Source organism: Diorhabda carinulata, chromosome 8 (assembly GCF_026250575.1).
Source record: "Diorhabda carinulata isolate Delta chromosome 8, icDioCari1.1, whole genome shotgun sequence".
Classification (NCBI taxonomy): domain Eukaryota; kingdom Metazoa; phylum Arthropoda; class Insecta; order Coleoptera; family Chrysomelidae; genus Diorhabda; species Diorhabda carinulata.
The window spans coordinates 16395247-16412190 of NC_079467.1; the positions used below are offsets into that span (position 1 = coordinate 16395247).

The 16944-nt window shown below is 32.3% G+C and overlaps 1 protein-coding gene across 1 annotated transcript; it reads left to right on the top strand.

Annotated features, from left to right (window-relative positions):
- Positions 1-839: 839 nt before the first annotated feature.
- Positions 840-11377, top strand: LOC130897522 (facilitated trehalose transporter Tret1-like). Its single transcript, XM_057806425.1, has 3 exons — positions 840-1033; positions 8619-8734; positions 10038-11377. Exons 2-3 carry the CDS (start codon positions 8638-8640, stop codon positions 11360-11362), a joined length of 1422 nt encoding a protein of 473 aa, XP_057662408.1. The 5' UTR covers positions 840-1033; positions 8619-8637; the 3' UTR covers positions 11363-11377.
- Positions 11378-16944: the final 5567 nt, after the last annotated feature.

The window sequence follows — 16944 nt, forward strand, 5'->3', positions numbered from 1 at the left end:
GGCAACAAATTACAATTGAAATAGTTTTTCTCTAGGATTTGTGGGAATGTTGATTTTGGGATTCAATTCGATTGTGTTTTTTTCATTACCCAAATTTCAATGTTCAAGTCAGATTATAGAAAATGATTCATAGGGTCAATAACTAAAATGCCTGCGGTATACCTGCCGGCTTGTCGTATGTTTTTTTTTATTCACAATTTATCTTTAATGGAAAAAGTTTCTTCGTACATAGTTAACAAGATATATGGAGATTTATTTTTTCATCAGATCCTTTAAAACGTGAGCTGTTAGTACTGAGATGAAGACATTTTTCACATCGATTCTCATAACCTAGCTTAATCTCACTTAACCTGTTAGATTAGGTTCGAAATGAATATGATCCAGCTTCGTTCCAAATATATTTTCTCATATTATTTTGATGATCTCTCGACAAAATAATAGAAATATGCATGAAAAGATAATTGTGAAACTATTTATTAGTATAAATTGAGAAAAAGTATAATTTCATTCATTTACTCGAAAAAAAGTTATTAACAATAATATGTAACTGAGTGTGTTCAAAGTAATGAAACTGCTCTATTTCCATTTTTTTTTCTGGAAATTAGCCATAGAAGCCATTTTAAGAAAAACGTATTGGAATCGGACGATTTCTCAAGTTTCTAAAGCTAACAAATAAGGGGACAGTTATAATATGGAATTATATCAATTAATAAACTTTGTTTGATGATCTTTTGCACATTTAACTGCATATAAACTTCTCGGTTAATAATTGATAATTATCTCTAGCTTTCTTTGTTTCGCTCCGTGAGAGGAAATAAATTTTCTAGATCTGTTAAGTCAACGAAAGATTACTATCAGTTTCTATGTATTTATGGATATTGAAGATATAGGATTCCAAACAATGCGAATCCTTTTTAAAATATTGTATGGACATTTTTGAATACTAGTGTTTTTTATATCAGTACAGAATTATTATTGTGCTGATGATTAGTGAAACGGTCCAAAATAACATCGAAAATTAGCAGATTTATGAGTAAGTATGATAGTTTGAGACAATTTTCTATTACCACTGTGATAACTTGAGAACATATTGTCACTATAACATTTTTAGAGGCGTTTTTCTAATTACTTAATTAATAATTAGTTTTTCTAAACGAAAGTTGTTTTATTTCTGTGTATTTTCGAATAATTGTTTACATCAGTAACGAATTGAAAAAATCCATCAAATATAAAATAGTTGTCAAAAATTCTCGCATTAAATGAAGCGGCTTCCAGCCAAGTGTCCTATGTTGTAATGAGACGAAAGAGCAGTATTCGGTAATTTTTCTTTATAGAACTGGACCGTTTTAGGCGCTTTTAGGAAATTTCTTTCCACGTCTTTGATAAAATTATTCACGATACACCTGCTGTTTTGATATATGCTGCTGCATCTGACAAAATGAGCAAAAAATAATCTTTGTTAGTACATTTGTTTTTTCTGACTCTTCAGAAGTAATGAGGTAAGATTTTGACAAAATGTCGTCGCAATCCAACGTCCTCTAGATTCGAGGGTTTTATCCAGTCATGTCAAAGATACGGTCCGCGGGCCACTTCCGGCCATTGGGCCGTATCTATAAAGTCCCCGATCATAATGTGTCACAGAAAGAAGAATCACGTTTTTTAGAGCTGTTAGACTTCATTCGATTTCTCTACGGATGTTTTAAATATTGGTACTCTCAAGTCTGCGGATGTTAAGTGCCTAGAAATATCCTAATATTTTTGTCGAGAACGATAGAATATTTCACGTATTCCTAATTTAGACTAGAACCTTCGTTAATCATATAAAACGAATACGTCGGTGCGATGTGAGTCAGTTGAGTCGAGTAATCGAAGCGATACGGTTGGAGAAGGTTTTTAATTGTACTGCGAAGTAGTGATTGTGAAGGTATTGTACATTTGTTTGTGTCGTGCGCGTGAGATATCCATAATTGTTGTGTCGAGTTCCATAATTGTTACGATTTTGGCATAATGTCACAAAAACGTGAAGGTGATAGTAAGTGCAGAGCTTTTTAGTCCAAATGGGAAATTACACATTTTTTCATAGAATGGAAAGGTAAACCAATGTATTTAATTTGTAATTGAACAGCTGCTGTTTGTGAAGAGTTTAATTTGAAGAAACACAATGATACGAATCGTAAGACAAAATCGATTTTTACACTGAATAAATAAGAATCGACACATTGTCATCTTTAAAATCTAAACTTCAAGGTCAACAATAGATGTTTACTAAAGCTAATACGGAGAAGGAAGATGCCCAGAGATAAAGTTTTATTATTGCATTATAAATCGCGAAAAGATCAAAACCTTTCATTGATGGTGATTTCATTAAAGACCGTATGTTGGAAGTTGCCGATGTTTCATTTCCATGTCAAAAATCAATGATTCAAAATATTTCGCTCTCAAGAAACTGAACTTCTTTGATCGGGTTGCGATTAGGAAGCATGGCTGTATATGTTTCATGGATAAGACAGTTATAACATGCCAACACAGAATTATTCAAGTTGATAGTACTGAAAATAATAGATAAATCTCCAGTTTTCTCAAAATTTGTGAGTTTAGTGATAAATATGTGATAGATCTAAATAATGGAAGAATATTGGTCTTGTTCAATCCTCAAGCAAACCACAAAATATTTATCGAAATAGACATCAATGTATAATTGAGTTAAAATATAAATAAACACGAGTTACATCTTTGAAATTTAGAATTTAGGTGTTCAAAATATATACGTTCGAGCATGAGTACACTTCAGTATTTTTGCACCTCATATATTTTTTCCAAATGTTTAGTTCTTCCTCATTAACAAGAGAGTAATAAAACGTACGCACCGATCTAAAACTTATATGGTCATTCTAAATATTGTTTCAATATAACATCATCCAGATGCTCATTCGACGATCTGAACGCACAATTTGGTTGATTTTGGTCCCTGTTTCCGGAGTTGAAACAGTCACAGGTTAACCTGGCCGCTGATCATCTTCAGTGCTCTCTTGGACATCACTAAAGCGCTTACACCACTCAAAAACACGCACGAGATAGATAATTGTCCCCATAAGCTTTTTGCAACAATTTATAGCACCCAGTGGGAGTTTTTATCAATTTAACGAGCAATTTGAGATTGATACGTTGCTCCTATTTTTCGTCACACATGGTTTTCGGCACGAGAAAAAAACGCGTTTGTTTCAAACTGCACAAATACGATAATAGTGACGAAAACGTGTTTTGAGACGTGAATAGACAAGATATCTAGATACCCAACGCACTACTGGTTTTTTACCCCACTAAGGGGTCTAAGGCGCCCTCTAGGCGCGCTGTCTCGTTATCATAAGCCCTGTGAATTCACGATCACAAAGTCGCATCAGAAGATCTATTTGCCAATAATTTTTTTTTTAATTCCAATTCCAAGAATCTCTTAACGACAGATTTCACCAAAAATTCGATTTTAAGTTAGTAAGATAGTAAATAGGTCCAAGTTGTGTTTTCTTAACAGTCTACTTTAGTTGCAAAGTGCAATGTACAATTTATTGTGAATTTTAGTATGCTTATGTAAAATCTGGAAGAGCCACGTTAACACTGAAAAATCGTCCCTTCAACAGTTAATCAAAAAACAATATTATTTAATTTTATTAAATAATTCACAGACAAACAATTATGTAGAAGTGTTGATTTTTTGTGGGAAATCAAAATTTCAAATAGAAAATCATTTTTCAACAAAGACTTCGAAGGAAAAAGCATGCGTTTTCATTTAGAGGTGATAACTATTATCCTGAACTGAGCCGAATCATTTTATTGAGCCTTTGGGAAATAGTTATTTTCCTAACAAATGCGGAAAGTGATACTTTCCCGCACGCGACTGCAGTTGTCGGGCAAGCGGTCAAGTGCGGGAAAGACACTTTACGCATGAGTTAGGAACATTATTTTTTCTACGACCGTATATACATAAAAGTATACCAACCCATTTTTCAAAAATTATTTTATTCCAACAAACATAATAATATACAAAATTTTAACTAAAAACTATTAATTATTATAAATATTAATATTGAAAACACAATTTGTTGTATTCTGTAGACTAGTAAGAATTGCCGGCCCAGTGGAGTTATTTGGTTTCAACTGGAAGGTAGATGACGTCGGTGAAGATGGCATCGGTTGCAGGTCGCATAAAGATGACGATGACGGTGACGGCAACGGTTTTAAGTCATTTGTAGTACAGAGAAACTTTTTACCATCGAATAGCGGGATTAGATTTCAAAACCTTACTTAGGTCTGAAAAATACGCCAGAAATACCTCTTCCTTATAAGTTTTGGCCCCTTTCTCCTTACACCATGTAACAAAATGGTCGTATTGCTTCTCATACTTTAGTCTGGATTTGGCAGGTAACAGCTCGGAATTAGCTTCATTTGCAGCCTTCAAAACGGCTTCGGGAAGTTATTCGTCGGATGAATCCATTAATATTATTGTATCGGATTCGGTTTAATGTGGTTTAATTTAAAAGAAGATTGTTCTTATTCGGTCACTTCCAAGACGTTTTGAACAACTTTGACGTTTTAGTAACAATTACACGCTTGGGTTGTCATAGCAACTGATATCAAACCAGTTTTGATATTTGTTTCTCCTTTGAAGAATGTCACTTTCAAAACTAAAATGCGTGCGGGAAAGTGGGTTAAAACGCACGGTCGTAGAAAAAATAATTTTAGGAAGAAAAGAATATTGATCCATATTTTAGATTAAACATGGATCAATGATGGACAATTTTGGCAATTTTAAAACTGTTACAAGTCGAAAACAGGTTTTTTTTCAACCTTTAGCTACAAGCGATTAATATTTCAACACAAGTATACGCGTGGTGTATTTTGTACACCACCAAAACAATAAATAAGAATGAGTTAAATAAGAACAACTATGTATGCTATAAGTTTTACTCATCAAAACTTATTATAAAAACTAATTGAAAATCTTTGAATATCGACAGTGGCCACTTTCTTGTTCTCCTGGACACAGAATACGCGCACTACATATATCCACCCCACCTTTATTCAAATTGTAGTCCATAATAATCTCCGGCTTCTTTTTCAAGGTTAATTGCAGAATCATGCATAGTAGAAAGAAGTATAAATACTCTATTTTTTTGGCATGTATAACACAATATTGACATTTTTTTGGAAACCAAAGATAGACGAGCGGATTTCTTTGGTTTTTCTTTGGATAAAAACTCTGATGGCAGTTCCCTTCTATATTTTCTCATTGTTCCAGCAATTGTTTTATCTTTTAAACGATTCAAGGCTAAAGAATAGCTTGTATACCAATTGTCGCATGTCAAATTTCGATTCTTCACTTTCCATGGTTGCAGGAAACGATGCGTTATATTATCTGTTGTGTTTCATTTCTTATATAGACCTTCCGGTTGTTGACAACAATAAACCTCCAAATTCCTGATATAAAAAGTTTTAGAGTTACACAATACAAACACTTTTAGACCGTACTTCGCCGGTGTATTTGGTATATATTGAATAAAACTGCATCGTCCTCTAAAGGAAATCAGCATTTTATCTATTATATGCGCCTAAACTATAATTATTTTAGCAGTTTTCTACGAAACGATCAAGTGTGAATCTAATTGTAGCAAGTTTGTCGGTTAATTGTCTTTTTTTTTCGGGTATATTTATCGTCGAATCTAATGACACAATAAAAATAGATATCGATTGCAGTTCATGCAACTTCTAAAGATATCTGATCCTGTGCCATATGAGGTCCAAAGTTCAAGAAAATGAGTATGGTTTTGCTTTTTAGCTTCAACTGGTATTACTTTTCCTATAAAAGCCAACAATTCAATTTTTGTTGTATTTTTTGTATCTCGCGGTCGATCTTAATTTACTCTCAACTTTTGATTTCCATATTTGTGCATTTGACAATATTTTGATTAATATCATCCGTGAAAAACATTTCAAAAGCAGTTTTTAATCAGTAAAATATTTTGCACAACTTTTAAGGCCAGGAAAGGTTTTTGCAATATTTTTTCACTAATTTTGCTATATTTACTAGTAAGTGGATTTTTATTCCACGTTGTTGTTTCATCTTTACCCAGAAAATATTCTTCTGTAATTTCACTATATTCCTCTTTTTCTTTGCCTACACTAAATTCTTGCTCCGATTCTGTGTCATGATCACTTTCCTCGATAAGCTCATCTTTAGAGGTATTTGATTTTCCAACTTCTTCTTCATCCTCAGGTTCGTCACATGTAGCCTTAACCATAGTTTGAATCTCATCACCGGTAAGACGATTTGTGGTTTTCGCGGATTTTAACTGTATTTTAAAATATATGTAGAAATACTATTATAAACCTCAAATTCTATAAAAAGTTATTTTCTGCGAGCAAAATAATATAAATGTTTATCAAAATATACTACCAAAAAAATGGTTAATTGTTTGATGTCATACAACATACTTTTATCAGTAACTAACGTGCCAATGCAAGAAAAAGACTTACGAAACGTGTTAAGGACACTTCAGTAATAGGTTAAATGCACACGCAGCGTGAGGGAAGGGATCCCAAGGTCATTTACATTATGGTTATTTTAAAGGGTATATTTTTACGTGTAGTTGAAGGTTAAATAATTGTTCAACTGGCTTAAATCCAGCAACCAGAACGGAACGCAGACTGATAATAATACATATCGGCAGTTCAAACGGTTTTGTTAAAGGTGGTTTTTGACTTTTGAATGCTCATGTTTTTGGAAAATAATTCGAAAAAATTATAGCTCTTTTCTCTCAGAACTGAACCTTATAACCGTTGTGTACAAGGAAAAAATTTGCCTGCTAGAATACTTTTTCAATGTTTGTCACTTCTGTTTTGAGGAAAATGTGATTTTGCATCATCTTATATCACTCTGTTTACTATTTGTATACGTGCATGAAAGTATATCTGTATAAGTAAAATAAATATGATGATAAACAAATAAATTGTTCTCAACTTCACAAATAGAAAATTTTAAATGCCTGTGTATATTATATTCGTACTCGAATTTCTAATGTTTTATTCAAAAATAGAAAGCAAACTGTCGAAGGTTGATCTCTTGTGCAAAGTTAAAAAAGGACTTCATAAACTTAATTTGGTAACTTTCAAATATATTTTCTGTACTTTGTATATGTTATTATCATATTTATCAATAGTTGATTGATTGAATAATACTGATTTTTATCATTTAAATTGCGGACGCACCTTTGATGTTTCCTTTTAGAATTTTTTTCCATAACAGACGGTTTATTCACAGTTTTTCTTTCAAATAATTATGTGAACGGAGTTAGTTACTTCTAAATAAATAGTCGTAGTGAATAGAATGAATTTGTGAATTATTAAAAATAGTATATAGTGCGTAAATAAATCAAGAACGTAAGATTCAATGTTTATTGCTTCACCTCATGAATAAAAGGAGTGTAGATAAATACGAAAAACTTCACAAAATAAAGCATTTCGATTTCTTATTGACATTTTAGTATTTAAAATTAATAGTAATGATAACAATGAGGATTGTTCAGAAAGTGCCTGAGATAACAAAAAAACAAGACGATTTTTTTTCATAATCATTCTGTTTTTTCATCACTTGATTCGGCGATTATCTAACCTTTTAAGCCCTTCTAAATGATAATACTTGCCATCTTTCTTAACAATATAGGCGTACGTATGCGATGATGTCTTCGTCTGATAAAAATGTCCCTTCTAGAAGAGAAACGTCAAGGTTAGGGAACAGTACATAGTCCCTGGGAGCTAGATATTGTGAATACTATGGCTGGTCATCCAATTAGAAGTGAATATGAGTTCTAGCGATCACCAGAATATAAGAAGGTGCGTTATCCTGAAGAAAAATATATTTTTATTCCTTCCAATGCGGTAGATTCTTTTCTCAGAGCAGGTTTGTTGCCACAGTCTCCAGTGTTTCTGCATTTCAGGAATGTGGAGGTGAATCCAGGTTATCGCTGGTTGTCTGTCTCAAAACACTTCTCGGCAGTCTTGCCTTTCAAAAACAAACATTTAATGAGAGCTCTGTTCTCAATTTGTTTCATTTTCATAGAACTTTTCGAATTATTCACAATTGCTGGTCGAAAACTAGACAACCCTCTTAATACTCTCAATACTTCTGCCTACAAATATCATTAATGTCGTCGCATTATGATTAAATTCACTATACGTTTCACAACATACAACATGGAAAGTTGAATAGTGTGAAAAGTGTATTTTTGAGATGTGTGATTTTATTAAATCGTTGAAACAAGCAACATAGGCTAACTTGGGGCTTCTTAAACAAGAAAATTAAATACGTAAAGCGCATGTCTTTACCAGCAACATATTTTCTTGTAAACATGCCCATTATGAGAAGAAGTACACTCATAAGTGAAACAAATAGTGTATGAACATCCATTTAAGTTCAAACTAGTTCTTAGTTCATGGAATGTTTCCATTGAAGTTCAAATAATTAAACCTTTTCTATTTAGCTGTGGTTTTGAACATTATACAGAAATATATAACGATATATCTATTTCGTTTTCTGTTAATACCACTAATATGTATTTTTTTTTCAGAGTATAACTAATTAGAAAAATGACTCAATCTATCGATGTGAAGTCCATCCCAGTGGAAAAGATCATTCCTTCGAAAAAAGATAGAGTTAATTTCTCTTATTATATCGCTGCATCTGGTAAGTAGATATATTCCACTTATCAAAACTTGGTGAATGATAAGTTTACTATGCAACGAATATTCTAACCGAAATTTTATGTCCTTCGCTCTTTCATTAGTACTAGGAAAAATATTCAAGTTTTAAAGGACGCTGATGAAAGTATCTTCGTTGATAAAAAACTTGTCAACATAAAAGCTAAGCTAATGGTACTTTTTCGATATCCAGCTCGTTCGAAAAACTAGGCTTATAAACCGTCCTGGTATAGTCTACTAGAATCACTAACAACAAATTGAATACAAAGAAGACTGAATATATAGTCATAATTGATTTACAAAATGTACTAAAAGAAGAAATTACAGTCAATAATGTACAAATAGACCAAGTGGAAGAATTAACGTAACTAGGAGCTGTAATAAACAATGAATAGGATCCTAGCGTAGAGATACGAGCATGCCATGATCTTAACCTTGATCTTTGTATAAATACTCTTCGATTTTTTAAGTCTTTTCCGTCTTTTCCGTGCTCTTTTATCGTGCAGAGGTATGGATGGTCATGGAAAATTCACTCAAACTTTTGGAAACATTCAAGACTTGGACTTATCGCCGTATTTTGAATAGAATTTGGTTGCGGTTGAAAAATCTTTATCGAAGATTTAGGAAATCAACAGCTCAGCTCTTGACAAAGCAATCATAGTCAATATAATAGTTAAAATTTCTTGAAAAACAAACAACAAAACAATATTAAATCTCAAAATATAATTAAAACGAAGCAATTCATAAATAAAAAGAGAAATTTAAAAATTTTGGAAACAGATAAATCTAATAAAACTGTTATTATGAAATCTAGATGAAACGTGATTTCAATATTCATGCTGCAGACGACTATTTGTAAATTTTATATGGGATAATTTTAAATTTAGAAATGTAGGTATCAACTTATCTTTTTTGTATCTGAGTAGAATAATTCTTTGTTTACTCAGCTTTGCAATTTTGTGGAAGATTTTTTCGATATTTTTCAGACAGTACAATCAATTTAAAAACAAAACAGAAACGAAACATTAAAATATAAAACATTTTTCCTTACCATATATACAAGGACTTTCCCAATAATTATCGAATTATTTCAATAAAAATGATATTCCCATTCACTTACGGACTCTTTTGTGATTCTAATGATTGCACCAATTATATTTCTGTTTATTTTAGATAAAATTTTAACTGTCAATCAAATTTCAAATCAACAGATCAGTATTAGCTATTGAAGTTAAATTTTCCCTTTCAAAAATAGAATTCATATTTTTGTATCTTTTTTTTTTTTTTAGTTAACATGATGACGATTCTAGCAGGAATAGGATACGCTTGGTCATCTCCGTGCATCTCAAAGTTAACTGACAAAGTAGGCAGTGAGTTCAACCCGCTTCCGAAACCTGCGACTTTATCTGAGATAACCTGGATAACTTCTTTACATTGTTTAGGAGCTATTTCCGGACCACTGTTTACCGGAATAATAGCAAACAAATTGGGAAAGAAAAAAACTATCATCTTATTTGCCTTGCCTCAAATAATATCTAATATCATTTTGATATTTGCTAATAATGTGACCCATTTTTACGTTGCTCGATTTTTATTGGGTATAGGTACAGGATGTGTTTTTTCTTTGATACCAGTATACGTAGCTGAAATGTCTCATCCTAAATACCGTGGCAGAACGAGTATGTTTTTATCTTTAACTATCACTTGTACTCAAGACTTCGTTTTCATCGTTGGACCTTATGTCACAATACGAACTCTAGCCATTATATCATTGGTACCATCAGTCATTTTTTTCCCAACTTTTTCATTACTCATGCCAGAAAGTCCATACGATTATGTTAGACAAGATAATATATCGAGAGCTCATCAAGCATTAATTAAAGTTGCACAACATAGTAATGTAGATGATGAACTTAATAGTATTATCAAATCAGTTTCGAGTAAAAATGGTAAATTCAAATTATCGGATGCTTTGTTTTCTAAATCATTTCAAAAAAGTTTCTTAATAGGTTTTGGGCTCATGTTTTTTCAACAATTTAATGGCACTAACGCTCTTAATTCCTATCAGCAATCCATATTATCCGCAACCAAGTCATCAATTCCCGCAGATAAATCAGTTATGATTGTAGGAGCTGCTCAATTATTGGTGTTATTTTTTGTTTCAAAATTAGTTGACGGATGGGGAAGGAAAAAATTATTATTAGTTTCTTATATCGGTCAATTCATTTCTTTGGTCAGTTTTGCAATCTATTTTCACTTGCAGAATCTAAATATGGATATAAGCTTTTTGTTTTGGTTACCTCTCACGAGCATTTTGTTATTTATGTTCAGTTTTAAAATAGGTGCTGGACCGGTATCATGGATTATAGTGGGTGAGATATTTCCAACAGAGTACAAATTTATTCTGAGTCCGCTCATAGCTTTTTGTATGACTTTTATGAGTTTTTTAGTCACATTTATTTTTCCAAAGTTTTCCCATATATTTGGATTTGAATACTCTTTCTGGTTTTTCTCTGTAGTTGTTGCTTGTGCAATTCCGTTCGTATTTTTCATTGTACCAGAAACGAAAGGACAAACTTTAGAAGAGATTCAGAAAAATTTTGAGCAGAAATAAATACTATAATTTAAATCTATTTGTTATTTCATAAACCTACTTTCACAGCAACGGTATCAGGTAAGTTCCTGCTTTCGTCACCTCTTGAAAAAGACAAAGTTTTAATCATTTTCCAACTGACATAAAACCTAAAACCAAAAAAAGTTGTTGGAAATGAAGAAAAGAATTCAAAATAAGTAATTTCCTCATTTTCTTTACTAATATTTAGTATACGTTTGAAACTGTATTTGTAACATTCGAAGATAATTGAGATGGAGTAAAAATTCTAATCAAATTTCAAAATGTTTCTAAGATGATAATATGGTGATTCTGGAAACCGTTTATTAACATGAAGCGAAGTATACAATCGGTATAACTGAATCGATTATAGAGCTTACTGTGGTCAAATTATCGTCAAACCATGCTTTTAATATAGTTGAATGAACAGGTGGAAATCTAATAGAAAATAGTTCATTATTAGGTTGTACAAACTGTTTCATCATTTAATTATGTGTACTTTACTCTGTGAAACAATGTCAGTACCTTATTATTATACACATATAGCTGAATCAGCACCCTGTCGACTCCTAATTTTTGTTCTTAAATATTGCAATGAATAATGAAATACTGAATCTGCCGGAATTGGTTCTAAATACTTCTTTTAAATTCTACATGTGTTATTGCTACCCAAATTTCGCCAAAAATATTCAATTAACCTCACTTTCCTCTGCATAATGAGCAATTGCCATATCTGGCAAAGAAACACAAAATTTCTCTATATGGTCTGCATTAATCTAGATCTAACACACTATTTTTGATATGTTTTGATGGTAACAGAATGAATAGAAGAACAAATGTATGTTGAAGAACTACCACGAGAAAATATTGCCAACCATACACAAACTCGAGTTAAACGGTTTTTTGGCTTTTGAAGTACACTTTCTAAATTCACTTTCTCTCCTTTCTAAAAATAATAAATGTCATTATTTGCCGTTTCAGTCTTCAAAAGTAAAATATGAATCGTCTTTGATAATGATTTCCAAACTTCTAGCCGACGAACACTCGTTGTCACTGAAAACTGCCAATTTTCTTGATTCTTGAACTACTTTCTGTACCTTTAGAATGTTGCTTACATATTTCTATTGACTTCTCTGACCAATTCTTGCAAATTGACTCCCAGTTCTTCCTTGGGCCGATTTAACCAATGGTTCTCTCGTCTTTTTTGGCAATTTTTGCTTATCTGTCCGATTTTGACTTTTATCAGTCGAAATACCTGTTTCCACACGCCGACAGATATCATAAATTGTTTGTCTAGCTATTACTATTTTAACAAACTGTAAACTATTTCTTCAGATTCTTTCTTTGTTCATAAAAGTTGGTAATTATTCAACGTCGTTGTTTTTTTATACATTTTCTATGCTTGAAACTTAACTTCCAACAGAGCCGTATTGTTCGTACTTGGGACCTTTGACAACCTTTGACAAGTTGAAATGAACAATAACATTCTCAGTAAACATTTACTTTACTTTCTAAGCTGTCTAAAAATGTACGGATTCTGTGTCTCCACACCTTTAGTTTTTGTGCTGATAGGAGCAAAAATACTAAAAGAAACAGTGAGGTGTCAAAGTATAAGAAAAAATGAATTGATAATCGCAGGGACTAGAAAAAAGTGTTTAACCTCATTCTGTAGCATGCGTTCTCAGAGTAGTATATGTTCTACTCTTAGATCATTATCTATTTTGTGAATATTTGAAATATTGAAATGAAATTAAATAAGAAAATAAACGAATGGTCGCCAATTTATTGAAATCCTTTGCAAAAATTGGGATTCTGAAGCAGCATGTTTGAATCTGCCACTACTATTGTAAACGCAAGAACTGCTTAACAAAATAGTCGCTGGCGATCTGCAATTTTCCATACTTACTTTTTCATCCTTACTTTTCAAAACTGTTTTGATTTAAAAAACACGAACACGGTATTTTGTAACGTATATCAATTTTTAAACTATTTTTTTAAAACTATTTTTCAATTTTCTTTACTTTCTAGGTCGAAATAGGTGACAAAACTACAAAGAAAGCAGGAAGTAATTGTTCTTCTTCTTCTTCTTATTCATCGTACGTTAAGACTTAGTCCTATGTTTGTATCAATTGTTGCCTAGCTGCAGCTGGGATGATGTGGACCAGCTTTAATACCATCTTGAAGATGGTCATTCTAGTGGTCGGGATGTATTCGGTTTTTCTTCCTTTACAATCTTTGTCAATCTGTCATTTGACATTCTGTCCACGTGATCTCTCCATTCTCTTCATCGATTTCTCGCTTATCTCACTACATCCTGGATGTCACATATCTCCCTTATTTCATCATTTCTCTTGTGATCAATTAATATGAGTCCCTCTATTGATCTCAGCGTTCGCTCTGTTCTGGTCTCTATCGCCTATGTCATTACTAGCCTCACACAGGTTTTATACATACTGACTTTGCTCCTGGTAGTCATATATTTAATTCCATATAGTCTAATGAACGAGCTAACAATAATGAACCTACTCTAAGCAGTCAAGTTCATAAAGACGGTTAAGTTAAGAATGTAACCGCTAAAAACTGGAAAAACTGTATATAACACGTGAAAAAAATGAGAACTGTTGAAGATGTTTGTATAAATATCCTGTGAAAAAACTTGAGATTTAGCTCTCCCATCATCAAAATTTTGAAACCATCAATGATATAACAATATACACCAAATGGATCTTGTATTGAAATCCAATAAAACTATAAGATAAATTGAGATGGAATTTCTGGAGCCGGTGATATTTATACTGAATACACTGTTTACACCACATCTACACCAACACTCACAATTACAATATTTGACGCGCGTTTTGATAACCAAGTTATCGTCGTCAGAGACTGAAGGTGAACTGTTTACCAACAAATCTATTTGATAGCCAATTGTTCATGCAATATCGAATGTATGCCAAAGTATGCCTTAAGCTTACGGTGTGTCACATGACAATCTCTCAATATCAGTTAACTCAGAGCATTGATGTTTTCTGACACAATAGCTGATTTTGGACAACCTTCACGAAAATTGTCCTCTAGCAAAGTGCGACAACGTTTGAATACGGAAAACCGTCGAAACACGGCGGTTCGAGATGGTGCTTAATCACCAAAAGTGTTGGCTTAATCCATGTCGAAAATCATAGAAAATCATCGCACCAAAACGGTTGCGATAGAATTCGATTGTTTGACTATGAAGCAAGAATCTGTAAACAAACACGTTCTAAGTACGTTCTCCATTAAAAATGCAAAACTTTGTAATGGATATGTCAATTACAAAATAAGAAAATACAAAATTTTAAACAGTAATTCATGATGTTTTATATATACTGATGTTGGATAAATATCTGCTCATGAAATCGCAAATATGTACTTTTTTGTTCCTATTTTTAGCAAAGAATTTCCTATTACTTATATATTAAATTACGGAGTAATATTTGTCGCCAAGTAAATTTTTTCCTGATTCGATTTATCTAATTTATTTAAATTGTTTGTAGGTATATTGAATTTTCGTAAGGCTATTTAAATATTTGATCATATATTTCTCATTGTTTTGTCATTCTTGATGGAAATATGAATAAAGTATCAGACCAGATAAAATTTGGTCTAAAATTTCGTTAAGTTCTCGTATTTTGCGATGAATTTCATTTTATTATTTAAATATAACAATGATAAGGAAACCTATTGACGCAGTTGATATACAGAGTGTTCCGGAACTTGATTCAGAACATTTAGGAGTGACATGGGAGAAATTTCCTCATACAAACCTTCGTTTCTAAGCTATAAGCGTCTAAAGCTACGAAAAATGATTCTATACTACCATCTAGAAGCGAGGGGCAACTCATCCCGGTGGTTAAAAATCCGTAATTTCTACAATCTAAAGATAACGAAATAAATTTCTTGATAGATTTTTGAACAAAAAGGTACTCTTTGGTTAACTCGATAAAATTTATGGTTTAGGAGATATGTCAATTTTTATTTCGTTGTACATGCCCAGGAAACCGATCACCATAAGGAGACATTCTGATAAAAATTTTGGTTATTTATTGAAAATACTTAGAGTAGGTATTAAATGTGATATTTCTTTGAACATTCGCCAAGACATGTCATTCCTGCACGATGGAGACCCTCAAGACTCTTCAGATGATCTTAATAACATTTTTCCTAAAAGGTGGATTGGCCAGGAGGTCCATTGGCATGGTTATTACGTTCACTTGAATCCAAGTTCAAAGATATATCATTCGTAGACTCCGGAAGTGTACAGAAGTGCAAAGTGTCCACTTTGGACATTTATTTTAGTTTAATTTTTGTTTTTATTTAATAAGCTGTAGAATAATCAATATATTTTTTCTACATTTTAATTTCTTTCTTATGTAAGTAGCACGAAGTTCGACGGTATGCAGTTCAGTTAGAGATATTCAATTGTGTTTTAATACCTACCTATATCCAATGAATAATTACAATTTATAATACTTTTTGGCATGAACAAAGATATAAAAATTTGCATATCTACTAAACAATAAATTTTATCAAGTTAAGCAAAGAATACCTTTATCAAAAATGCATTGAAAACTTCAATTTTGCTATTATCAAATCATACAAATGAAGTTGCCGCCCCTAGTGAACCCCCGTGCGAGCAATTGACTTCCTTAAGTATTAATAAATTCCGCATCGCATGACTATATTGTAGAAAATATTGAAATATTCAGAATGACATTAAGATTTTGAAATCCGTTTCCAGAATCGCCGTCATTTCCATCACGACTATATAATTTGTAAAAACGCAACGCCATTAAACAGAGTAAAAATATTTAGGTAGGTATGGTGTGTATGTGCATTGCATTTCTTTCTACGATAGCCGTTCACCAGCATTTACGTTAGTTTTGTATGATTTTTGTCCAATCTGTAGCCTCGGAACACATTAAAATGATTTTACTTTTATTTAAAAACCGCCGTGAAAATCCGAAAAAAGTGACAGACGAAATGATAAAGGAAGTTGTTGCTGTTGCAGACGGATTGAAGGAGCAGCAGAAAGCCCTTCAGAATACTGCAAGAGGAGTGATACCATACTTGGATTCAATTATCATCTCCCTTGAAGTACGTTTTGCTGAAGAAAACACACCAGTATTCGCATTATTTAAGTTACAACTGAAAATCTGAAACAAACTTGTGACTCTATTGCCCATCTATATATGATTTACCGAACATAAAGAATGAAATCGAACTTTGGTAGTAATTGTTGGTGTCTAAAGGAAGCAAATTCCTTCTTTCCCGAAGCGGAAAAGGCATTAAAAATTTCCTTTCCTTTACCATGCACCTGTACAGTAAAGCGATCTTTTAGTAGCCTCAGAAGACTAAATACATGGCTAAAAAGCACCATGGCAGAAGATCGCCTTAATGGTCTGGCCATGATGAGTGCTATAATAGATATAATAGCTAAATAATTTTGCTAAATAATAATGATAAAATGGTTGAAAGTTTTGCAAAAAATCCCCAGAAGTTATGTTTTAATTAACTATTATTTTTGTTAATATAAATAATTATTACAG

Excerpts from the sequence above, each read along its gene's own strand:
- LOC130897522 (XM_057806425.1), top strand. The coding sequence starts at position 8,638 with ATGACTCAATCTATCGATGTGAAGTCCATCCCAGTGGAAAAGATCATT. Across the intron at positions 8,735-10,037 it reads TTATTATATCGCTGCATCTG|TTAACATGATGACGATTCTA; the intron begins GTAAGTAGATAT and ends TTTTTTTTTTAG.